The 26,790-nt window shown below is 39.3% G+C and overlaps 1 protein-coding gene across 20 annotated transcripts in view; it reads right to left on the minus strand.

Moving 5' to 3' along the window:
* CACNA1C (calcium voltage-gated channel subunit alpha1 C) overlaps nucleotides 1–26,790 on the minus strand; it is a gene marked incomplete at its 5' end in the record, with an annotated part of 481,188 nt that overhangs the window by 164,366 nt on the left and 290,032 nt on the right. For 19 of the 20 annotated variants that reach the window (XM_082309318.1, XM_082309322.1, XM_082309335.1 and 16 more), the window contains 2 exons: nucleotides 4,490–4,686; nucleotides 6,501–6,662. In XM_082309318.1, coding sequence (XP_082165444.1) covers nucleotides 4,490–4,686; nucleotides 6,501–6,662 — 359 coding nt within the window. The remainder of the gene's footprint in view (nucleotides 1–4,489; nucleotides 4,687–6,500; nucleotides 6,663–26,790) is intronic. The other variant, XM_082309328.1, reaches the window with a different exon arrangement.

Genomic DNA, 26,790 nt, shown 5'->3' on the forward strand with positions numbered 1-26,790 from the left:
GGAAGTTCCCAAGACCGAGGGGTCTTCAGAAATGGATCTTGGTGCCTGCACGAGGGAGCTAGCTGCTAACGCTGGCTGATCAGACATTAAGAAGAATTTTGAGAATAATAAGCTCAATATTTCTACAATGCATCAGAAAAATTATGATGTAACATATCATAAGTGCCTGTCAACTCAAATGATTCTATGAACTGGCTGCATGTGAGACCAAGCCACCTGGCAGTTATACTGGGGCAAAGTAAACCTTGTAAGACTGAGGCATTGTAGGAGATGTGCTCCTATGAACACTTAACGTTCCCTTCAACAAAGATCAATTCTTCAGCGAAGAGTCAACAAGGCTGTTTTACACAGATTTTCATCCGGTCCAATATAGGTATTTTACATTAAAAATTTGGCTCCTTATAAGTAATTGCCTTACCTGCCGCTATGGCAGTGTCAAACTGTTTTTGCTAACATTTTTCTTTCACATTTCAAAAGAAGCCAATCTACTCACAAGTCTTATCTGCTGAGTGAAAGAGGAGATTGGAAAGTGTATCGATCTTACTAATGTCAAGTCCTTCTAGGGAATAAAAGTTCATTGCTTTCCCATCTCTGATTATCTTTTTGTGAGGATGTGGATCACAGGCTGGGAAATAGTACTCCATGAGAGAGGAGACAGGCTTCACTACAGATGTGAAAAGCTGAAGGAGGTATGAGGGGAAGCACGAAGAAGGAAGCAGGAAACTGAAGGTAAAATTTGAAGAGCTACTAAGCGGATTAGGAGTCCAGGGCTTGTGGAAGGTCATACAGCTTTCTAACTTTTAAACATGCAGGTTTAACCTTGTGAAGTGTGGCATAAGACAGAGAGGTTTCATGAAATTACTAGTATATTTTTCAGGGCAACATGCTGAAATGTGCTAAGCTCCTTCCATTCCCACTGAGAAGAATGCAGAGATCTAGGTACCTTTCAAAAGCTATTTTTCAGAAAATAGGAAGATATAATTAAAAAGCACTTATAGAGAAGTTCAAACCAAGGGAATTGCTCCATTGGCTAAACATTTCCAGCTAAGTAATTCAGCCCAGAGCTTTATCTGTTGTTCTGCTGAGTTTTAGGTCAGGCTCTTATTTTCAAATTTAAGGAGGGAGCAAAGAAAACTCCCTACATCCACATGTATGTCCTTGGAAGACTACCACAACAGACACCAAGGCCCTGATTAGGCATCTCTAAGTCCTCATATTGTGCACATGACCGCATGTGGAAAATCTCAACAGCATGATCAAGATTTTACAAAATAGAAGGTGAGATCCTGACCTTTTGAAATTAATTGGAATTTTACCATTGACCTCAGCAGGACCAGATTCAAACCTTGGTATCTACCCTGAATTGCAGAGATGCTAAGAACCTAACAGTCTGCTTGAACTTTGAATGTTCAGCACTTTTAATATGAACCCATTAGCTTACATCATTAAGTTTAAGCAATGACTTCTGCAAATCATCACCTAAAGTTTTCAGCTGCAAAATTTTCTGATTTTCAGTCAACATTTTCTTATACCGTTCTTGAATCTGTACTTTCCTTTCAGCGTAAAATGGACAATCAATTCTCTGTCTCAGGACGTAGTTGGAGAGAGGGGATCTTTTAAGTCTGGATTTCTAATTTAATTAACTGTGCAGATTTATTTTCTAATAAAGCAAATTTTAATTTCCATGACCTCACTGTGGAGCCAGGAGATCTTTCAAAGTGTTGTCTACTTGAGAAGAGAATAGGCTCCTATCTCTGCACTCTTGTGGAGATGCAGCCCCCAATGGGTTGTCTATGACAAGTCTGCTCTTCCTTGGCTGAAAAGGCAAAGGCCAGGGAGCAGAGTATATATCAGTCAGATTTCACTAAAGAAACAGTGGCTCACAGGAAATTTAAAATATTTATTTATACCCTACCCCACTTACTAAAATTCTTCCTTCACTCTCAGAAATTGAAATGTTGAATCTTTTCTATTCTTTACTATCCAGAAATACTCTTCCTTTTGATCTGCCTGGAATGCCCTTTGCATGGACTATAAAACTTACTGTATAAACCACAATAGATATGGTTTGAAACACCCACATATGAAATGACAGTGTGAATGTTTAGAAACTCTTTCTACATATAAATATTAAAGCCACAATGCTCCTCATAGGTGTGCCCTGCAGTAATTGCCCAATCAACATCTGCCCCCGGCGTAGCACAGACCTCTCTGCAGAAGGAAATACCCGTCGCATCTCAGATACCTTCTCTACCATATGGCAAACACTGATTGGTGCTGGCTTCTATCCACTTTGTCAATATAACACAAAGAGGCAAAAAGTCATATGGCACAATAATACTCTTAGGATTGTTTACAGCAGCTTAACCGAGTATGTCTGTCATCTCAGGCGTTCAGGTATTTACTCAAATTTTGTATTTCATGGCCTTTAAACATGGGTGATATTTTTTCCTTTGCAAAATAATTTCCTCCTCCTCAATTACTGAATTTTATCTGCAGTGCTACCTCTTCTCTTTTGTAGTCTTGTCTAGGAATAACTGGGAACTGATAATAACAAATATTTCTTTTGTTTCCAAAGCAAGCATTCTATCAAAGCCATAATCTGAAAGGCTAACTATATGGATGCCCCTAAAAATAATGACCATCAATCTATTAATTTCAGGTCTCAGTTCACCATACTGTCTCTAAAGGAAAAAGAACAGCTCTGGAAATCAGTGGAAAAAGCTGGCTGAATATCAAACAAAAGGCAACAGCTAAAATCCAGGTTGCTGCAGGGATGCCATAAAAAAATCAGACCATCTGCAGCAGTCATGGTAGAAAATCATTTAGCAGTGAGTATATGCTTTTGGCTCCTGTTATTAGAAAACTGTGTTCTGAACAATTCACATCCAGTCACGCAAATGACGCATGGAGCCAAAAGTGTGGGGATTGGCAGGGTCTTTTATAACACGTGCCTTTGGAGAAAATTGCGATAACTTGTGGATAGGTTTCACAATACTAAATGGTATACACTGCCAAAGCTATTTTAATGTTTATTTCTGATATCTTTTACTCTCTCCTATTTCCCTTGAACTACCTGTTAATCCTCTCAATCACACAGACTGGAGGAATGCGAGCTAAATGTGATAAAAAGACAGGTATATTATATATAGCCATAATTGAGCAGTGGAGTAGTTTTGCCCAGTTCCTTTTCTGACTTAACTACTGTTCTTCTTCATTATTTTATTAATCTATACCCTCTTTCAAGTAAAAGCAATTTTTGTGCTCTGAGACCCAGACTCCCCTTGTGGTTTGATCTCTGCCCTTTTTCTCAGGCATTATAAGGAAGCTAGAGTCACAATTCTAATCTAAATTTATGAGGATAAAGAGACAACTGCTTGCTGTTCCACATTGAGAATATCTATTTCAGATAAGCTAAATCTTCAAAGGGAAATCTTGTAAACTCTAACTTACTGGTGGGTAGGAAGCAGCTTCAGGCTCATGTTTAAGAGAGAAGCTGATGTTGATTAACAGTGCAAGCTGCCTCAGTCCAGTTTATCCTTTTGTGTGCTTTGGGTCTTCTTGAGTTAAATTCCATCATACATTGTAGCACATCCTACCATCTTGGAGAACCAGGAGTCATAATATGCCAGTCTTCAAAGTTAGTCAGAGTTCAGGTTAGTCTTATACAGATGGGACTGGGCTGTGTGTGAATTAAATTCCTGGACCATAACATATTGTTGCAAAAGTTGATAGCAAGAGCTGAATCCAGAAACATGTTTATATCTGGTTTACAGGTGAAGGCTAAATTTGATTTTAACTCCTACAGTATAATTGTATTGCCATTGAATTTCCCAACACATTAGGAATTACAAGGTAGAAACTAAAGCTACTGAAACTTCCAGAATTAGGGTAAAGGACAAGATGAGACTGCATTTAGATTAAAAAATAATATCATGTTTCGGCTGAACATGTAACCATGATTGATACCAAGATCAGAGTCAGGACAATTTATTCTAATACTATTATGATGAAAGTCATAATCAGAAGTAGTGCTGGCATGAAGAGGGATTTCTGAGGCCTTATAAAACCTATGAGCTGATCAGTGTAGTGCCTTTGTAACATTAATGCTATGGGTAGAGCACAGAGTTATCTGTCACAAATACTTCTACATCAGTAATCCAGAGATGTACGAGATACTTCACTCCTGCAGAGAGGGTCTTTACATGACATTCTGCTCAACAAAGGTACATTGCAAATCTTCAAACCAATAAGCCACATGCCATCTTCCAACATTAAAATACCAATGGAAAGTCAACATTTACATTTGATTTAACTGTGCCAGATAAACCCTCCCACTTTATCCACTAATATTCTGAGTTAATTAAAGCTCCATGCTAGCAACCATGCCTTCACTATATAGAACAAGCAAGAAAGCCAAAGCCCCAAAGTTTCAACATAGCCAGAGCACATGAACAGGCCTTTCAGCTTGTCATTTTCGGATACGTACCCAGTACAGTACATCTGTCCAGCCCTCCATCGTGATGCACTGAAACACCGTCAGCATGGCAAAAGCAAAATTGTCAAAGTTCGTAATGCCGTGCTTAGGACCCTCCCAGCCTGCCTTGCACTCCGTGCCATTCTGACACTGCCGCCCATGCGCAGACTGGGGGGCACAGGGAGATGGATCATCTTCTGCAGGCGTATCTTAAAGGAGAGGAGGGAGAAAACGGCAATGAAGAGAACTAATTGCTATTTGACACACTGGTAAGCAAGTGAAAGATAGCTGATTTTAACACATACATTTTTGCAGTGAATTTGACAGATTCCTCCAGGAGTACACAAGGAACTCTCTTAATTTTAATGGGTAGAGGGATGTGTTGTGCTTCACTTTCTTTTTGTAAAAATAATGGCCGAACTGTCAAATTTTGCAGTCAAAACTGAAATGTCTTTCAACATGAGAGGGAACATTAGAGCAAGTCTATTACATTTCTTTAGGCTGTATGTTATGGCTGGTGTTTTCATACCGCAGTCACCTGGCATCTGGGTTAATCCTGGAAGGGAACTGCAGCACTGACTGGCACTCTGTTGAAGGAGGCCGAACCCCTGCAGCAGACACGCTTCTCTCTGGAGATAGGCTGATATGATGCTGGGCCACTGCTAAATTACAGCAGAGAGTCTCTGGAGCTCTGCTCTTTTGGAGTTTAGAAGCTGTGTGGCATTTTATCAATAGCCCAGTAGCACTCAGAAACTCTCCAAGACTCTACTGCTTGATTATCCACCCCTTATTCTGTACAGGTGTTTCCAAAGATCTGAGAACCCACACAACAAGCCTGCCTAGATGCTTTGGTATATGTGACATGTTACAGAAAACATTTTTATGAGTACAAAAATTCCTGCAATAGGATTTTTTTAATATATGGATTTCAGCACCTATCGCTACATTTATAACAGGTGCAGGTATGCATGTGTGTGGGAGCAGGTAAAATGTTTGTTTCTTATATGGCAAAAAATGTAATTTTCTAAAAGTTCTGATCATATTCTGATCATTAAAGCATGCCAGAAATAGCAGTATTAGAATTAGATGCTGTAATGTATAATAATTATAATAATTTCCAGAAAAAGAAATCTACCAACTTTTATAAAAGTAGAAAATATAGAACTTCTGAAACAAATTCCTGCTGTACAATATTTTCTTGGCTACCAACTGAACTGGGTTCTAGACATTGGCACCCACTACCACATGGGGAATCACTGCTGCTCAAGTTAGATAAAACAAATTAAAAAGAGCAGATGGTTAGGTGAGTGAGTGACAATACAATTGAAGTATTTTGAAACATGAATATTTCTTTCTGTAAATAATTTGAAAGCTCTTTCCTGATGGATTTGGTGTAAAAAGTTTCTTCCCATTAATACACTTTTCCTTTCTTATTAGCTGCACTTCTAACTACAGTTGCAGCCTGTGATTAAAAAAAAAAAAAAAAAAAGGCTTCTAGACCTCAATTAGATACTCCTTTACAATGATGCCAGTTTAAAATGAAGAGGTATTTGTGTACAAGATTAATAATAAAATATAAGAGTTGTTCATTTCTGTGATGCCATCTCATTTGCAGCTCAGTCTACTAGTGGTGAAATCATCACTACTTTAGTGTTGCTTGAGCCTCTGAGAGATTTGTTAAAGAACTCAGGCTGGCTTGTAGTGCCAAAGGTCCACATTAAAAAGTCCACCACTCCGTTTAGCAGGAATTGACAGTTCTGCTTGTAGCCTTTACAGACAGGCCAACAACTGAGTGCCCAAGATGAGCAAGCTAAACTCTCACCGTTAGAGACAGTCTCTCTACATCAAAGGTGATTCATATCCAAGGAGCAGAACAAAGGAATCACCACTGTGAAACCCCAAACGGGTACACAGCAGGGAGCAACCACCACCCGTCTCCTGTGCCAGCACAAATGCTTCATTATATAAGGGAAAAGCCTCCCTCAGAAAAATCTTTGTATGCATGATATAGTGTTCCCCTTACCTATAAGTCCCCCTTGCACATGATAGCAGGTTTTATGCATCTTCCCCATGAATAACTCCAGTCCAATGATGGCATAGATAATAATGACAAACAGCACCAGCAGGGCAATATGCAACAAAGGGACCATGGCCTTGATAATTGAATTTAAAACCACCTGGAGACCTGCAGAGAGAACGGAAGGAAGCACTTATCAGCAAGAGAACAAAATTTAGAGAGGCGATAAATTGCACAATAATATGTCATTTTTATTTCATTCCCCCTCACCCGAACTCATTATCTTGATGATGTAAAGACGTACATTTACAGATCACCTCCCTCTAAAAGATCCCTAACATTTCAGAAGTTTACCATTGCAGCCTAGATCACAGACTAAAGTAAAACAGGTATTACCTCACCTGTCACTGACATACCACCACCCCAGGGAGGGAATACATTAGCTATTTTGCCTGTTCTTGAAAACCAGACCTAAGCTGATCCCCAGACAGTACTGAGGAGAGTTAAAGCATGGAAAAAACAAAGAACAACCAGAACTGAGGCAGGACAAGAAGAACAGTGAGACACACAAGAAAGCAAATGCTGGGGTACCACAGAGCTGCACCCCAGAGCATGGGGAGAGGTGGTAAACTGACATTGTGTCCCTACTCTGATTCTGGGTTCTTCCAGAGGTCAAGTCAGTCTCAGGCAGAGCCTGAGCTGCTGAAGGCCCACCAAACCCATACTGACTGGGAGCTCCTGCCCTCTTAGGATCTCCCTGCACTTCAGATCCACCTCACCTTCCTCCAGTCTGAACAGAGGGAGAGTCAGAACCAGCAGTGCTGATTTTGCCCCAGGATTTAGGGATCACTCTATAACAGTGGTCGTTCAGGTCCCCAGAAAGGGGTATGAACAAAATACTATTACATGGCTGTTGTTAAGGCATGGGACTGGTGTAAGTCCTAATCACGAGTAAGCCACACATTACCAGGATGGTCCAGGGAAGGTGGCTTGTAAACAAGTTTGCTAAAGTGCTAAGCAGCTGTACCTTCAGATACAGTTAACTCAAGCTGCAGATTCATGGGCTTCTCTGTGTCTCCTTCTCCTCATTTGTAAAACCAGAATAACAACGCCAGTCTCATAAGCCCTTAGTAAGGATTTGCATTTACAAAGGTCTTAAAGTTATTATCACTGGTGGCAGTGATGGCAACCACTGTCACTGGCAAGTTATTAATGTTGGAAGTATTGAGAGACCTCTAGAACTCTATAGTCTACAAATAGCCAGATCAGAACAATTACGAGCTCATGATTTTGCAATGACTGAGAGCCAGAAGCCATTAATGTCTCCTGCAAATGCTGTCATCTCCTCACAGAAGTTGATATTAGCTGTGATTTTTGAAAAATATGATTCATGAGTTGTAAATGTCTGTTATGTATCTGCCAAGAGAGTTTGTGATAACTATTAACGTTTAAAATCTATCATCTAAGATCTTAGATTTTCATTTTTATTACTTTTTTTTTACTAATTTAAATACTTTCTAATAAGGATGACACATCTCTTGACAAGCACTTTCACTCGTAGGCAATCCACTTGTCAATTCACAGCTAAGGCTGAGACTTTGCATTTGCTCCCCAGCGACGGTGGAATGCAGCAGAAGCAACCAAAGGTGGCATCAGCTGCCAGGCCAGCAAGATCATTCGCTGCCTGCTAGTAACGCAAAGCTCGCTACTAGCATCCTTCTAGTCAGAACAGTTTTCCAGGTGTCTGCAGTCAGTTCAGTTATCTCTTAATGGTTCATGCTACTATCCAAAGGGAGTGATATTCAGCATGAAATATTCTGACTTTCACAAAGAGATCCTTACATGAAGTATGATACTGACAGGATCAAAACTCATCCTGTACAAGAGTGGGATGTCCTGCTCATTCAGTTACCTCTAGGTACTTACTCTGGATAAGCAATGTCTTTGGCGAAAAAAATATTGCCATGATTACATGAGGCATTCAACCTTTTCTCCTCATTCAGTCTAGTAATTCTAAATATGTACAAAACCAAATTGTACTCCGTCTCAACATCACTCCAATACTTACAGCAGTCAAAAATGTAACATTCACCAGAAAATTAAAAAAAGGCTCACCTTCTCCCAAACAACATACAACAATACAAGAAAGTTAAAAGACTACAGATGTCTATGAACCTGAAAAAACCCCCATAACTTTGCAGACTGAAATATTTGTAGCTTCAAATAAAGTTACGCAAAAGCAAATAAAGCCCTCCATCATTTTTAGTGATTTTTAGGAGCCTTGTTAATCTAAAATGTAGCCAAGATTCCAAGGTCAAGAGTTCTAATACCAGGCCTTACGTAATTTACTCTTTATTATTATTATTAATTGATTTAATACTCATCATAGGATATACCCACTGCTCTTGAGAGGGTAGCGAGGACAGACACAATGATGAACAAAAAGCTCTCTCATCTTACATGTAGATTCATTATCACCCATGCCATGAAAGTGCTTCAGTGTATTGCAGATATCCAGAAAAGATAACAACTGCACAAACCAATGCCCTTCGTGTTAACAAAGCAGTGCTTGTGAAATCGAAGGCTTGCACCATAAACATGAGACGACAAGGTGTTTAGACAGTCAAGGGGAACATGTACCACCAGAAGATTTACAGGAGCTTCAGCTAGCTTAATTAGAGAAAAGCTTCTTGACTATAATAAACCAACTTTGAAGAAGTAGTGAGCTATTGAGTAGTGTTAGCATGAATTGATGTGTGTGCTGTGCAGTACCCTGTTAGGACAGTCTAGTTTTAAATCCAGATGATTCCACTAATTAGCAAGCTTACATACATTACCATTAAAGTGTTCAGAAAGTTTCTAAAAGTTCAAAACATCTAACTATGCAGCAACTTTAGAAATGTCCTCTCAGAAGATGTAACGAATGCTACTTCTGGAAGGGCAAGGGATATATGTGCATCACCGTGCTTCCCGCATTGCTGTCAAGCCTATTGCTGCAATATAGCAGCTGCCAGTAAGTTACTTTAACTTCAGTTCAGGCAGCCACTTGCAACATGAATAGCTGTTGCAGGGAGTTGCATGAGGAATCAGGCCTGGACAATCAGAAAAGTTGGTGTAGTAGCAAGGGGGGAGAGAGCAGATAAAGAAGGATTAAAGCACTGAGGGAGAGCCATGGGTAGGTACAACAGAGACTTTTTTTTAATTAAAAACCCACATGCTTCAAAACACATCAAAACTGTGTCCTGAAATCTGAGAGGTGCAGATCAGTGTCTGGATGATCAGATGCATTTCTGATCAGGGTAAATCAAGGCGGATCATCCCCTTACATGCAGACACACAGCTTTTTCTAACCAATGGTGAGAACTTCAGCACACTTTCACATGCTCTTTCCCAGTGCAGACGAAGAAAAGGCAGTTGAAGTTATAAAAAAATGACTTCTCTGTCCCAACTCATGCACGCTCTTAATCTTTGCACACTGCGACACACAGATATCACTGAACACGGGTGCTCACAATATAGGAGCAGTACAGTCCCGCTTGCCTGATGCTCTCGCTAATACATCATTGCACATCTTTGGCATTTTCTCCCTTGCGGAGGTAAGGCTTGCACTTCTAGCGATGAGCTGTGCAGCTTATAATCATGATTAAATCAGAATGCCTGGTGACCTGTTCAGACTGAAAAGCTGGCATCTGGATTTCAAGTAGGTGATGCCAATAACTGCTTTCCCACAGCAGAGCGAAAAGCTGTTTTTACACTGCTGTACAGAGGCTGGCAATGCCATTATTGGCCAACCATAACCACAGAGTCCTGAATTTATGTCCCAGCAAGTAAATATAAAAATAAATGGTTTTCAAATATTTGGCATTCTAAATGTACTTATTCATTCGTGGAAGCTCTCTCCATATGCTAGACACTCTAGAGACATCCATGAAGGCACAGTATCTGCCTTGAGGAGGTCAATCCAGGCTGGACAAAGAGGTAACTTCACAGAGGTTAGGGAAAGTGCCACAAAAGGGATTGTTTGCAGTTTTTCAGCCCATGCTTTTCTTCTGTTAATAATTGAAGATCTTAAACAGCTCTTAGTATTTATTTTAAAAGCACTTTAGTTTACCTTTAAAAAAACCCAGCTTGGCTGCATTCTGTTGGCTGACATTGACTCCATAAATGTTTCAGTAAGCAAAACATGTTAATGCCATTCCCTGGGCTCACAGAATTTAGCATTTATTTACACTGATAAAACATTTTAAGTATTTATTACATGTGAATAACATTGCTTTTTATACCAGGTCAAGCCCTTTTCAGCCTCTAGAAAACTGCGTTGAGCCAAAGGTTTAGGGCACAACTGGGGAGTAGAGAGAATGGGGAAGAGAGAAAGAAAAGAGCTTATACCAAGCAACATTGATCTTTCTCAAAGCTATGGGAAATACACTGTTAGGGATGCTGCAGGTGTTTTAGAGTTGTCATATGATGCTGTATTTTTCTCTCAGGAAGACAACCATGAGAGGTGCTGGTTGCTGTCTCATCAATTCAGGCAGCAACTGAGGAATGTGCTTATCTCTAAGCATGTAAGTGTCTGCACCTAAAGCAATAGGATTACCTACATACCCCATTGTGTACTTACAAGCTTTTTTGGATTTCAACCAATGCTCAGCAAGATGGCACAAAAAACCCTGTACACAGGACCCAGCTGCTAAAATGCACTTGGCATTGTTGCACTGTGGCACATATCCAAGGAAACTAATGGTAGGTTGGTCTCAGAAAAAACATTTGGGCCTTTCCAAGCACAGCTACTATCTCACATTTTCATGTGTCTTCAATTTTGGATCAAACTTGGTTTGCTGAACAGGGTGGTTTCCTGTTCTAATCTTTTAGTAGTCCAGATCTTCAGAGAAAGCGTATCCTGAGTCTACTTTATTGGTTTTGCAGGGCTACATTTTGCCTACACCATGGCATTGCCTGAACCAGGAGTATGAGCAGGCACAATTTCATACAAATGACCTTCTGGGAATGAGCAGGATTAAAAGGGAAAAGAGAGGACTTTCACCTCCTTCCATACTGCCCCCCCGATACATACACACACACACACACACAGATTTTCATATTTAAGCCAGTGCCAAGGGTGTGGGAGGTAATTATTTTTCTGCTAATATAGTTCAGAAGAAAACTACTACTTTCTGCAAGGCAAGGAGGAAGCAGATTTGTGACTCAGCACAGTGCCTGAGTCAGATCACTTCTGGGAACCACTCTTAAGTGGTAGATTTTATGCACCATCCCCAGCCACAAGCTAGGCCTACCCACAAATCACAGTTATTTCTGATGATACACTAAGAGACTGCCACTACAGTTATCTCTATTTCCAAAGCACAAGCATATAACCAGTAATATTCCCCAAAGTAGATGTTTATCATTTAATGAACATAGGCATTGGCTAAGAAAATTGAAAAACATTAAATATTCATAAATATGAAAGGTTTTATACCAATTTTAAAGGAAGCCTTCAAAATGACAGACATTTTTATCACAAAACGGTCCACAGTCATGGCAAGATATCTTAGATAAGTATACCTGCAATGATCTGTGAAGGAAAACACTGAGGACTTTCTTCACCAGTGTTGCAAAGGGAACTCATACGGCACAGTTCAGTTAAGGACAGCTGTACAGTAACAATTTGGGGAGGTAGTCCTTTACTGTCTTGCTGGAGTCTCAAAATACTAGTGGCAGATTGCTAGATAAACCAAACTCTGTGGGTGTAGTACAGCATTCTTGGGGCTTCAGATATCATTTCTATTTCAAGAATAATAGAGAAGATCTTGGAATAGGAAGGAAAGACACAACACAGGACAGAAAAGACACTTTTCAAGATGAACAGTGACTGTTTTGGAGGAGGTAATGCCCTTTAAACATATACGAACATACAATTCAAAACCATGTGCTGGAATGAAGAGAAAAAGAAAGTTTTTGGCATCTGCTCCCAATGTTCTCATTCCTCTATTTTCAAACCATGTTTTCATTGACTTTTCAAACTGAAATACACACACACAAAAGGAGATTCATACAAATGGGCATGTGTATGCGAACACAATTGTTTTATATTTGTCAAGTCTTGCAATACCACCCTTGCCTCATCCTTTGAGGTGAGAAAGGAACAGCAGAACAAAAACAAAAGCCACAACAAACACCAGCTCTTCCTTCTGGATCCTTTTCTCTTGGGAAGCAATGCATCTTCCGTATCCTCTGCTTGTCAGAGTGACCTAACTTAGACAGCCAAACAATACAGCTTGCCCTCAGCATGGTGGCCACACAGCCCCAGCTTTTGGCTGCCTGGGGAGGATGGTTGGATAAATGTACACACTGCCTTAGGCTCTTTACCTCTCTGCTGGAAGAAACCTCTACTACTACTCGTAGAAGCATCTCTCTCCCCTCCTGGGGGGCTTTAACCTTTTTTAATAGCTTTTTGTTCAAAGTATGTAAGTGTTCACTTTCTTATAAAGTTGTTTGCTGATCTTGCTCATCTTTCCATTCTCAAGACATTAGGTAGCTCCTACACGCTCAACTTTATTCTCCAGCCATTTGATCCTAGCTCAGTTCAGCTGAGGATGAGGTCCAGGCAAGATCTACAGACTTTCAATGTAAAAAAAAAAAAGGCATAGTGTCCCTCCCATGCAGCTACCTGTGTATAGAGAAGGAGCATGGAGAGAAAAGTGGCAACTAACTTCCTACTGAAAATTACACATTACAGAAAGACCATTTTGATCAAAACCACAAATGAAGTTCAGTAAGTTAATTTTGAGGCTGTTTTGAATAAGGACCACAGTGTGTTGTAAAGTAGTCTTATGCTGAGAGGGGGGAGGATGAGTTCAAGTATTCACTGCCAGACAGGGATTCCTAAATATGGACTGAAAGTAAGGCAGGTAAAGGGCATGCAGAAGCCCTGCCAATTCCTAGGCCGACAAGGATCAGCTGTCACCCTTTCCCAGGAAATAGCTTTGATTTTCTGCTGACAGGATGATCATGGACTCAGAGAAAATAGTTCTTGCGCTCATTGTAAAGGTTTTACCTATACTTAACCACTGTCAAGGATCACAAATAGGAAGAACTTTTATTTGCCCCTCTCCCTACAGAGCTATGCAAAACCAAAGATGGTCTGGCCAGAAGACTGCACCAGTTCTCAGTGAAATGATCCATCACACTTCCACTTTTTTTAATTTCTTCTTGCTCAAGCACAGCTGTGACAGAGAACAGTCTTTCAAGCTCCAGTACAGAAGCAAATATTGGCCTAGTCCTGTGCCACTGGATTCAGTCGCAAAACTTGTATAGGAATGTGTCAAAATGCTGTACTGTCATTAGACTGGTCACGTGAGCATAACCCTCCCGCCCCCTCCAACCCAATAGTTAAGTAACCTCTGAACTGAGATAATGATGAAAGAGCTTTGTTTCAGAATGCCAAATGCTGTTTGTACGCAGCTCTGAGGAATGACTACACACATTTACTGTGTCCTAAGGATGTAGTTTTTGAAACAAAGAACTAGGGACACCTGTAACTGCTAAACCATCATGGTAACAGAAATGGGCTCAGAACACTTGAGTCCCAATTGTGCGTGTACCAGCATTTAAGTGGAGCACAAATGCCTTGGTAAAGTTGCCAAAATCTCAGGGGCATGAGCAGCGTTATTTTTAACTGTTTATTCTCATACTTCCCTGGGTAAGTGGACATTAGCTCCTTTTGTTCATTGCTAAATAATCCTTTCTGTCTTATAAATAATAAAGAATCTTTTAGTTGCCTGAGCTCTTCCTCCTGAGGCTCTAACTTACCACTTGTGAACAGGTTTAGAAAAGGTAAAAGCTAGGAAGGTAACAAATGTTAACAGGGATCCTGCAAATATAAAAGTGCACTGAGGGATGATAATATTACAGTCTTGTAGTACTTGGAGAAAAATATATTGATGACAAAATTTGATCTTCTTGCAGGTTAAACACTGCTAAACACTTTCTATCACTTTCTCGTGATAGAAAAAGTGCAACAAAATACCAGATAAACCCTAAAACTTTCTCTTTGGATGGCCATCTATGTAGAAGCGCAGCATCGCATCTAACAAACACAGGCTATATAGCCCTGGAGAAGGAAACCCACCCCACCTCTTAACTTGGGATAGTGCTTAATGGGCAGAGTTGGGACTAAGCTCTGGAGAGACATAGCATTACATTGTCAAAATCACTGCCATACAGGGTTTTCAGGAATATTTTGAGAACCTAAAAATAGAAAGTTGCCTGATCAGGTAATGAAGGAATTTACGTGAACCACACGATGTGCGATCACTGCTGTGTTACTGTCTTGATGCACACATGGGCTTCGTTTTCTCATTTTAAACTACTAAAAATGATGTTAATGAAAATGCATGGTACAATGCCAAAATCCTTGAAAAGACGTGGCCAGACAAATCTGAACAATTTTGCCTCTTAGTTTTAAGACAAGGTTTGGATTTAGGGACTCATCTATTGAGTGGTTAAACACTCTCATCTCAGAATCCCTAAAACTCCAGCTTTTTTTCTTTTCCACACTAGTAATACTGTTGCTTTTGATCTTTATAAATCTGATTACACTTAAAACTCTGCTTGCAGACATCAGATAATAAAATAGCTTTAGGGGAAAAAATGCCTTCTGATATAATAAGCAAAACCTCCTTTAGCTCGCTAGGTAGCTCCAGTATGTTTGGACAGGAAAATTAATGGTTGCAGTTTTCACAAAGATGTATTTGTCAGATGAAAAAAATGGTTCTTTATTGATATTTACTTTCTTTGTAACTTTCTTTACCACTTCCACAACTTAAAAGATTTTTTGTACAGATTGTATGTATTGCTGGAATGCCTTGGAACTAAACATTTATTTATTTTGAATTTCCTTTTACATATAATAAGCTGTCAAGAGGGAATCATAATAAGGCTCTCCTGCTGCAAAATGAACAGCTAAATTAAATTATTTACAAATACAGAAATCTACAAATACAAATCTGAGTGGAATTTGGCCCCCTCCAAAGTAAAGACTTTAAGTGAAATAACGATTTCAACACTGGAATGTGAAAAGCAAAAGATGGGCTAAAGCTTGAATTTAAATTTTCACACCTATATTGTGAGGGCAAAGGTGAGACTCAACCCTTAATTCTTTCATTGGGCGCTGTTTATATTAAACATCAGCACTATTACATTTAAAACAGGCCTTTGCAAAGCTTGTGTGTATGGATACATGACATATTGGTTCGATTTCTGACCAAGACATCAAACCTGATTAAAAGGAACTTTATCTTCTGTTAACTTCCAATACATATTAAAAAACAATGTACAGCAACAACCTACAAGAAAACATCAATTGCAGAAACATGCTGAACAGCAAAGAACGGCAGTTACCACAGAAAAAAATTACTAAACTCAATAGCCAACGCAAAACAAGACAGAAATATCAGCCAGGCTGCTAGTTTAATGTGTTAACAGCAATATAAAAGAAAACAAACCAACAGATTATGCTTCTAAGATATATAGCATTTGCTGTGTCCCATGTGTGTGCTACCGCCTTCAAAAAGGGGAGCCCTCTGCAAGAATGGTATCTGATTGAAAGACGAGATGCTTGAAGAAAATTTAGAGAGGAACTTTTGTAATCTGATAATGAAATTGAATTTCTATAGATCTTTCCACTCCTAAAGAAAAGAAAATTTAGTAAGCCTTATGAAAAAAAGTGACAAAAATAGGATTTTTATAATTTTTTCTATTTATTTTATTCCATGAGCTACTTTCTGAGAAAAATGCTTCTGATGTAAAAATGTTGATCAGCTTTAGCATTACTGAAGTTAAAAAAAAAAGATTCTTCGCAGAGGGCTAGCAGATGTTTTCTGAATTGTGATTGATGTGGCAGGGCAAAGGAGGAGAAGATAATCTAAAACTGAAAAAATAAGAGGCATAGCCATTCAGGCAACTCAGAAAAAATAGTTGCAACAAAGGGCAAAACCCATATGGGATAGGTTATTGTTACATGTGTTAAACAGGAATTGGATTTGCTTCTGGGAAAAAGGGAGATTAAGAAAGATGTCTGATCTCCTTCCCTTTTCCCTGGCAGAAAGAAAAGTTTGACAAAATGTTAAGAGACTTGGCAGGTTATGTGGGCTGTAGTTTAGCTTTGGTCAATACTTCCCCATGATCAGAATAACAAATTATTTGTTCCATCAGTGAACATCTTAAGCATGGAAAAGTTTATTAGTTGTTCATACCAGCCAATATTCTCGTGTTCTCAGCTAGCACAGTAATATCAAGCAGACGTAACTCAGAAGGCAGTAGCTGATTTTGGAGAAGCTAGATTAAAGAGAACAGGGAAGGTCTCCAATAGATTTATGTAGCCACTGAAATTTTTAAATATATTTCCTCAGATTTGCCTCCTCTCAGTTCAGCGTGCCTTGTTTTTTTTCCTCCTATAGCACTTGTACAAGATGCAACATTATTACAAATTCAGATCATCACTGAAAAAAAATAATTTATTTGGAGACTAAACAGGAGACTTGAAATGTATTCACTGGTTGAGAGAACTGACTGGTCTGCTGCTCTGTGCTTTGCTGATATTTTGATAATATTTTGTGAAAATCACAACAATGACCACGGGCATCTAACAATGCTTTTGGAAGGCTGGGGCAAACAGATTATTTCAAATAATGCCAGAGTCACAGAGCATCCATGTACCACCTTGTGTCCTGAGCAAAACACTCTTCTATGAACTCTCTTGTGTCTTCTTCTGAGACAAACGCTACCCAGTGTGTGTTAGTCACCTCTTCAAGAGAGGACGAAAAAGCTTCAGGCATGTTGAAAAGTCCCAACAGTTCAGTAACAGATTAATAGACATTCACTTTAGAGAAAATGAACAAAGGACTTGAAATAATTCCTTACAAGATCTTAAATTAATAAGCAATGCAAAATTTAGCCAATTGGAATCAAAGTATGAAATGACATTTGATGTAAGCTTAGGACGACATCAGATGCAGTAGAGATGTCATCTGGGAGAGAATGTAAGAAGAAAACAGAGTAGATCATACCCTTACTATTTTGATCTGGGACAGCAATATCTTCCCTCGCCAATCATGGAGACAGCAACAACCAGCAATTACAAGTGAGCAACTGGGAACTCAACACACTCCCGCTGACACCAGTTAGCTACAATCTGTATGTATACTTCTGCTCCTTTATGGTCCAGACAAAAGCATATCTAAACAACAATGCAAACTGTTCTTAGGAGACAGCAGATGGTATTCTTAGATTTTCAGATGCTTTAGGACAAGCATCTTGATGGCATGGGCTCTCTCCCAGAGCCATGCCCTATACCCATTCTGAATGAGAACTCTAGGCATTACTAGAGGAATGAAAAAAAAGGTGCTAGAAAGAAAGTCTGATCCATCCAGAGCACTTCTGAAAAACCTCTTCCTAAGGCAAGCTAAGATTTTTTGACTATCTCCACGTCTGCTTTTTGATGTCAGCGTGGGTTTTATTTTCTTCAGTTGGAAGGGACTGCCTACACCCTGATGTGGTCCCACATTATGGTATTGGGATTTTTTGTTTTCTTCTGTTGTGAAGACATGTTGAATAATCATGCCAGTATGCACAGTAATTGGTAGGATAAAGGCTGACAGAGTTATTGGGTACATTTGTAGTTAGTGCTATTTTTAAAAGAGCTACATAGCCAAGATCAAATAATAAATATTTCCCCGTTTTCACTGGCATTCCTTAAATATGAGAGAAACCTTTATTACAACAAGAAGCCTGTGCCTCTGTGAGTAATCTTCTTTATTAAGACAAACCCCTTTTTACTACACTGAGTTAACCTCTTCTGCCATAAGTTACATCATTCTGCAGGTTGTACCACTCAAGGAAACATGCTTTAGGTCCTGACTGTGTAAGCTCTACTCACAGGAATGATCTGTACCTATGGGAGATGTTACGCTGGAATCAAATTACTCCCTTGAGTAACAGTGACTTAAGTAAATAAAGGCCTTGCAAGCATGTGTAGAGTTTTAAGCTAACTATGAAGAAGCAAGCTTAATGAGGACATTTGGTTCAGACTGTTCTCTCCTTTTTTCTCCACTCCCTTCCCATTTGTAATGAAAGCAAAACAAATTGGCCACTTGAGATTAAAAACAGCTAGGCAATGACATGGGAAAGGTGGTGCAGCTTGTCCTCACATGGTGCTGTATGTGCTGGAGAGATGGTACAGATGGTTGAGAAGTCCTGTTCAAGAATGAAGGAGGACGTAAGAAATCTGCTTGAGAGCACGTTTCCTACAGCTTTTAGAGCCCCAGAGAAAAGAAAGGAACTGGACTTGGCAAAAGCTGACATTATTAAATGCAACAACAACAAAGTTTAAGGCAGAATTAAGATTTGGAAGCCAAATTTTGCCCAAATATATTTGCAGCAATTCCCTCTGTTGTCAATGACCTTTATCATATAGGTTTGGTGGAAGTAAACTGCCAAGTATACTGTCTCCTCCAGCTTACTCTACTCTTTTTTACCTACACACAAACCTTTCACACTTTGGAAGCTTTGATCAGGCCGCTTCTCCTGTCTCCTCACATTGAAGGCAGGCCAGAATTCTCCACTGGTATGCTGTTTATACCATAACCTCACATGCATCAGGAGAGGAAATTTAAGCCCCTAGCTCCACTAGTGACAGTGTATAAACACAAACTGTGTGCAAAACAGATGACTGTCAACTATACTTGCCAGAAGCATACACATTTTGAAAAAAAAAAAAAAAATTGTCTTCCTGACTGCCAGTTAGTATTTGCTTAAAACTTAAGACTTAATATGTGCTATTCAATGTATAGAAATAGGCAACGGCTCACATTTCTTTGCCATAATCCAAAAATGCATGGTTTTCAAAAGAGATGTCATTTTGGATTTCTTGAATTCTCTGTGTTTATTACCTCAATTACATTATTTCCTCAACTATGTAAAGTGGTGTTAATTTTCTTGGGCTGTGCAGAAAACAATGAGAAATTACAGTTGAAAATTTCAATTGTGCACTAAAAAAAATAAATCTCAAATGCAAGCCAAATAACTGCATTAGGTGTGTTTATTTCAACAGCTACAAAATGGAATCATTGCAATAGACTGAGCTGCATTAACTCAGTGGCTGGCAAGGGCATCACAAGCCCAAGCAGAAGGGCAATCACAGGCCAGATAGTCAGGTGCTGGGGATGGAATAAGGCGAATGTCACCGTGGCACGCCGAGATACAGAAAGAACTAACAACTTGTAGAGTTGCTCTAGGTCCCATCCTCACCCTCCAGTAAAGTAGTTTAGCACACCCGAGTCGACATGAAGAGAATAGTGAATTTCCCCTGGGAGAGGGCATTTGAGGGTAGTTAATCACCATTTCATTCTCCCTGCTTTATACAGTACAAGCAGAACATAAGATTTCAGGAGCAGTGTGCCTGCAGCAGGAACTGGGATCTCTGCATGGTGCTTGATCCTTATCTACTGGCCTTGCCTTCTCCATACACAGGGTAGAGTGCCTTTGAGGATGCTTCAATTACACCTGCCTTCAATTTGGCCTCTGGACAAATTCGGCTTTACAAGGATTACAAGAGAGAAAACATGTCTGTTCCCCCCAGTTAGGTACACTACCTCCAAATCAGGTGTAGCTCAAGACTAAGTCTTCAGTACAGTACCAGTTTCTAGCTCACAGCACTCAAAGGCCTTCTGATAGGCAACAAGCATCAAAACCCCATTTGTTATAAATGATTCAAGAGCAAATTCAGAGTCCTGGAATCAAACATGAAATAGAGGATTTGCTTAGTCTTATGTAAGGAGGATTACCATGGTGAGTCTGACATGTCCCTACTGTCTTAAACTCTGTAAGTTACTCTATATTTTGCTATAGAAGTCCCCTCATACTTTTCTTTCAGTGGGGGTTATCTCTGAATTATGAGATCATACAGACAGAAGTCCCCTATGATTTGAAATTGTTAGATTAGATCATGCTCCATAAAAAGGGGGCTTAAAAGAAGAAATATTGCCAGTCTTAGAGTTAAGAACAATCTTCACTGGAAAATGTATACTATAGCCTAAACATCTTGTAAGCATCTGTAAGCCGTTTTCTCCTCCTTCTCCCCAAAAACTGACTGGAATTTAGTATGTACAATGTACTTATGCAGTGTCCCACACAGACGAAACCTAGACAGAAAAAAACCAGTCCAATCACCCCTGGGGTTTCCTTGCTTCACCTACCTGCAGCAACATGGCAAATTAACTACAAACCCAGCTGGATCACTTTTCCAATCCAGCATCTCTCAAAATGTGCAAAACTTTCCTCATGCATTACTCTTCTCATAGAGCCCTCAGGGGCTTTTTTACTTCTCATCTTCATTGCTGTATGTGGTGAATGTGACATCATATATACACACCTGAATGGCTCAGATCTATCAGGATATTGCAAGTAAATACAGGATACTTTCTTACATACTACAAAGTTCAAAGAAACAATCTTATTAATGCCAGAGAGTTTGGGATAAGGATGGAAAAAGACTGTGGTAATGAGAAAAGACTGCAATGAATATGGGGCAGAGAACATTGCTGAGACTGAGAAAGCATTGTACATTTTCATGGAGAAGAGCATTTCAGGGCAAATGAAGACTAATTGTAATGACACAGACCAAAATCTAAAAATGTCCATATTTTTCATTTACCTTGTCTGAAGGTGCCCAATTTTCACATGAACTCAGAGCAATCATGGACTTCAACAGCATCATTCCAAAAAATTAGTTGCTCTAGTTAGTTATTTAAATGCACGTGAAGGTAGTAATCTCTAGGCATTCATACATGAAAATTCTGGTCTTATTTAATTTTAACTAAAAAAATATACTCAGCCAGTTACATGCTGTTGTTTCACTGACAGAAAGACATTGCACCGTCATGAGGGGGGTCTGGCTTAGGTTCTTTTGCTCATACCCTCTGTTTCACAGTTATGCGACTGTCCCATCTCCAGCAGACCACGTAAGCACTGGGTGCTAGAGACCTACCTACACTGCCTTTGAGTAACTCTCTCCTGCTAGGAGACTCCAGTGAAGCTTAAACACATCACAGGCTTAGCTTTTTGTGGTTCTTTTCAAAAAAAAGAAAAGACAAAAATATGGCAAGTTTTTGTCCTAGCAGAACAGTCAAGTTTCCTCGCTAGCTTTGGTAAGGATATTATGGTCTTCTGCCCACATAAACCTGGGGGGTCAGCAGAGGATCTTGTTGAAAACACAAGTCTGAAGCACAACATCTACTCAAATTATATGGCTTTCAAGTTATCTAGAAGAACTTTTAAATTAAGTTCGGCAAATATCAGGCAGGCAATAACTAGTGGCAACAATGTAGGTACATGAAGACGAAGTGCAATGTAAAGAGGATGAACAGAATGTATGAGCTGGTATAATTGAACAGTATGAATAAAAGTGATATAAATGGAATTTAATGAGTTAAATGGGCGTGAGTTAGCATGTGTAGGAGTAACTGCTCTTTCCAATAGTCAGGAGTGATTTTCTTTTTTAATTGGATCATGCTTCTTCATTGCCAAATCAGATGCTTCATTTGCCCTCCTCAAGCACAAAATGTTTAAAACAAGTTTTAAAATATTTAATAATGTAAAATGGAGATAGAAGAGTAATCAACAGAACTCCTGACAGAAAATGGTTGACTTGATTCTGTTCCTAGAAAGCTTTGCAATGCTTTACTCCTGCCAAAGGAGATACTGGGTAACAGTTTCCAAGACACTAAAGTAATTAAGTTTTGGTATACATGCTGATTTTGCACTTGTCTACTTATGTCCGTCAAGGGAATTGTTTTCCTTCTCTATCCTTTTTCAAGCCAATATATTGATCTTAATGTCACATTAAGATGGGTGCTATGATGCACATGTGAAGTTGTTGGTTTGGGGTTTTTTTGTGTGTGTGTGTGTTTTTTTTTTTTTTTTTTCCCAAGGAGACTGCTTTGGTACACCAGCAGTAAAGTTCTTTCAGCAACTGAAATAAAGTATGCACTACAAGAATTAGGCTAGTATGACAGTAACAGAATAGTTGAACAGTGAAGTCTAGCCTGCATATCAATGATATAAAGTGCTTATGCCTAATTTTCGAAAGTGACTTGCCACTGTGAAACCTAAGTCATCTATGTGCTTTTGAAAATATTCACCATTAATTTACAAGTTAATGCCAGGCTAAACAAACTGGAAGTGGATAATTTTTCCAGCAGCAGTATAACTTTAAAAAAAGTTAGAAATAATTAAAAAAAGAGTTTGCTTAATTATCCCATTTAAATTTTATTTTGTTCACAAAGCAACTGTCAGCACTGGAATGAGAGCTATGTGAAGTATCTAACCTACTGCTCTGCCAGGCACCTCACACAGTCACAACAAAAACTGTACTTCTCACTATAAAAAAAAATAAAAAAAGTTTTCAAGAAAGGAACTCAAACTACTTTTTGTTTGGTTTTGTTGTTGTTGTTGCTTTTTAAAAAACCCCAATCAATCCCTATTGCACTGCTTGGAAATGTAGAAATACTTAACACCAATTTTTGAAGGTGTAATGGGAACCCAAAGACATTAAATTCAGTGCCTTTGAAGGCTTCTCCCATGACACTATGATTGCTTTTGTGACATGGGTAAAAAACGTCTGTCTCACCTTTTAAACAAAATGTCTCCCTCCTTCCTTATGACAAGTGGTTTTGTGAATGTCCATATAACCACAAAGAATAAAAGTATCATCTGTTCTCTTTAAGATTATGAAATATTTACTTGCCCTTGACAGTCATCCAGACGTAGTCTTCAGGCTTTGCTGAATTCATGACCTCAAACCCTTTTGGTTTTAGGATGCACTAACGTAATTTTGGGGCTGGGGCAGTTTGATCCTAACAAAGATCGTCAAAGGTACCTTTGCTTATCTGCCTGTGGGTGAACCAACTTTGCTTGCAGATGAATCACTTTCTGTGCTGAACAGTCCCTGAATTCTTCGCTACACAGCTGAGACGTTTTCTGGCAAAAGACAGCCAAGTCCCAGGAACTGAGCATGGATGGGACTTAGAAAAAAGGGATTCTCAGCTCTGAGGCTAACATCCTCTATCCATCTATTTGAAGCTTTCAGATACTCGTGTTGGCCCAGGTATCTAGCACTGGTAGCCAATATGAGACATATAGAATTAGAAGGCCACTTCTGAAAGTGTTAAACCTTGAACTTCAGTCCCTATCTGCAAAATGCAGACACTAGTAATTTACTTTAGATGGCAATTCATATGTTTTCCCCTACTTCTAATCATACTTATGTGGAAACTCTCTATATTCTGAAACAGGTCTTTAAATGCTCAAGCCTGTATACAAAAGATGTCCCTTTTAAATTGGATTATTTTCTATGGATTGAGCCAGAGGGAAAAAAAAAAACAAAACACGCAAACTCCTTTTGACTCAGAAAAAATGATTCCATGCTGCAAGCCAATCTCCCCACCTCAGACAACCTATTTCCCAACCCAATCCTGAGGAGTTTAAGATTTGCGTGCAAAAATTAACCATGTGCTTCATAAATTTGGTTTATAAGAATTATTGTGCTTTACACTTTTCTTTTTTTCCAAATAGTGGTAGTTAGATCTGGACCTCAAGCCAAGCAGCAGATGTTGGGCTTTCCATGCAGAAGGCGGCTGCCAATGACCCAGAGGATCCCCTCTTACTAATGAGATGCCGCTTCCATATACTTACAGAGTCTGTTGAAAGAGAAGAAACTGCAGTGCATGTAACATTCATGTAATTTTAGGACAAATCTGTGTGGGTCATCTCCTCACAGACAAAAGTCTACTACATTTTGGAAGGGGAAGGAAGCAAAAGGCATTTTTTTATGGATGGCAAAACACAGCAAGTGCAATGTCGGTAACTCATCCACTGGTGTTTATAATGTCTCAAGGACAGAACTTGAATGAGACCCAGAGATTTGACTTCTAAACCTCTGCACTAACTTATTATGTAATAATGTAGTCCTGTAATGTACTATTTAGGCAATCTCATCTAAAAGGCCTCACGAGAAAAGTTACGCTCTAATACATATGGATGTGATAACATCTATCTAGGCTAATCAACAGGCATTTGTACAATTCAAAAATGCACAGTGAAGATTGAGGCTGTATTAGCTACAGACCTCAGGAGGGTTTCTGAAAGCCACACAAGCCCCAAAGAAGCCTGGTTCAATAAATACGTCCCTGGTCAAAACCATAAAGTCTAATAGAGAACGCCTGTCAGGTCCAGTTGATGGTTTGCCTGCTTCACACTGGACTGGCATTTCATTGCCTAGACCAAATATTCGTTAGCATGCACCAGGCTCCCTTGCTCTGCTCTGGTGCAAATTAATTAATTCTCTTGATGAGAAAACCCACAAATGGATGATTAGATAGTCTACACTGGGATCGAGATCATATATGCATATGGGTATGAACTGTGTCACATTTGACTCCCTCAGCTTCCTCTGGTCCTCTAAGAGCAGTAGTCAAGAGACTTGAACAGCAGTAACAAAATCCCTTTGTCTTGGGGAACACATGTTCTCCAAAACAGCAAGAACTAAAAGCACAGTTAAGCTCAGCCTATGTCAGAACAACACTCAGAATACGTCCCAGAGTAAGCAGCATCTCACCAAGAATGCTCCAGTTCATAGATGTTGAAATTCAAGTGCCTTCCCCTTACCGTACAGTGGGCACGCAACTAGAAAGCACCAAAAGACTTAGATCAGAGAAGGACTAGGAAAGAACAACAAAACCTTAATTTACAGCCAGGAATTAAGTCGGTGCCAGTGCAGACTGAAGACCACAGACAGAATACACTTCATGAGACAAATCTGGCCAAAAGCAGAGCTGCATTCTGAATGGACTGAAGGTATCGCACGGTACACGATTGTCTGCATGAATCAACCCATGCAGTAATCCCAAACAGAGGTGGCATGAATAGTAGATGTTAGTTCTGTATCAGAGGGGAAGGTCCTTAGTTGCCTAATAGATAGCATTTACTTTTCAATATTTCCTACTCGCCCACTGATGCCCAAAGTAACCCCAAGCTGGGCACAAGCTGAGGCCTTGCAGACAGGTTACCAAGCATGGCTTTTTATGAGACAAAATAGTAGTGCTGTCAATTGTCTCAGTATTTTTTGCTTTTATCAGTACTTCAGCTCCTCCCACAAAGATTCTTACCTCTGATTTAAAAAGTTTCTACCCTTTATGGTTGTGGAGAAAAGCCTACAAACATGGCTTTAATATAACATAGCGCGTCAGAAAACAAGCCAAAGAAAAAGAACCTCACGCTTTTTTTCCCTAACAAATAAATCAATATTTTTAAGATTATCTCAGAGAGTTTATGGTAACTTGACTCAAGTTTTTTGAATGACTAAGGTTAGAAGTACTTTAAGTTATCAAACTAGCAAACTCCCCAAATAAAAATAAACAAAGCTCTCTCCCCAGCTATTCTGGAGAAGATTAACTCCTTTCCTGCTAACTACATCTCTCATTACTATAAACATGGAAAGCAATGACAGCTTTCAACTAGCCCTCTGTCCAAAAGGCCAATATGTCCCATCTATAAAAAACTCTCAAGCCAAATGATATAATCCCCTCACACTGTGATGTGCGTATTCCACCTTCACATTAGAATTACCAGACTTCCAGTTACTCATACCTTCATTGTAAATAAGAAAATGGATGTCAGACTATCAAAAGCTGCTTGAGGACTTTCTCAGAGGCATTACAAATAATTTAAACAAATAAGACTAACAGAGAACATGACTGTGTCATTGCCCTATGTCCTGGTGGTTCTTAATTGTTCCCAGCGCTCTTGATCAGAACATCACATGCAAAGAGGAAAATGCAATTTTAATGAAAAAGCTCCTCTCCCTCCAAAATCAACACAAATGACCATACAGCGTTTCCATCAAGGTCAAGTATTTATAATACCAACAATGCGCTATAACTTCACAATTATTTAAAGGATCTTTTGCTTGAAATAATGAAAATCTTGGATCTCCCACTGTCATTGTTTACAAAGGTTGCACAATCAGATTGAGGTACCAAGAAACTTTCATTCCCCTTCAGCTCTAGTTTGGTCACCCTTTGATTAATATCACGTTTATCATGAATCTACATTAATTCGAAAAAAGGCCTCCCACACACACCAAAAATAATCTGCATCATGCTCCATCTTCAAAACTGTTACACAAATTACTGCTGTCCCATGTCACACCACAGACATACATAAAAGAAAAACAATGATG

The sequence above is a fragment of the Platalea leucorodia genome, assembly GCF_965183815.1.
Source record: "Platalea leucorodia genome assembly, chromosome: 4".
In the NCBI taxonomy this organism is placed as follows: Eukaryota; Metazoa; Chordata; class Aves; order Pelecaniformes; family Threskiornithidae; genus Platalea; species Platalea leucorodia.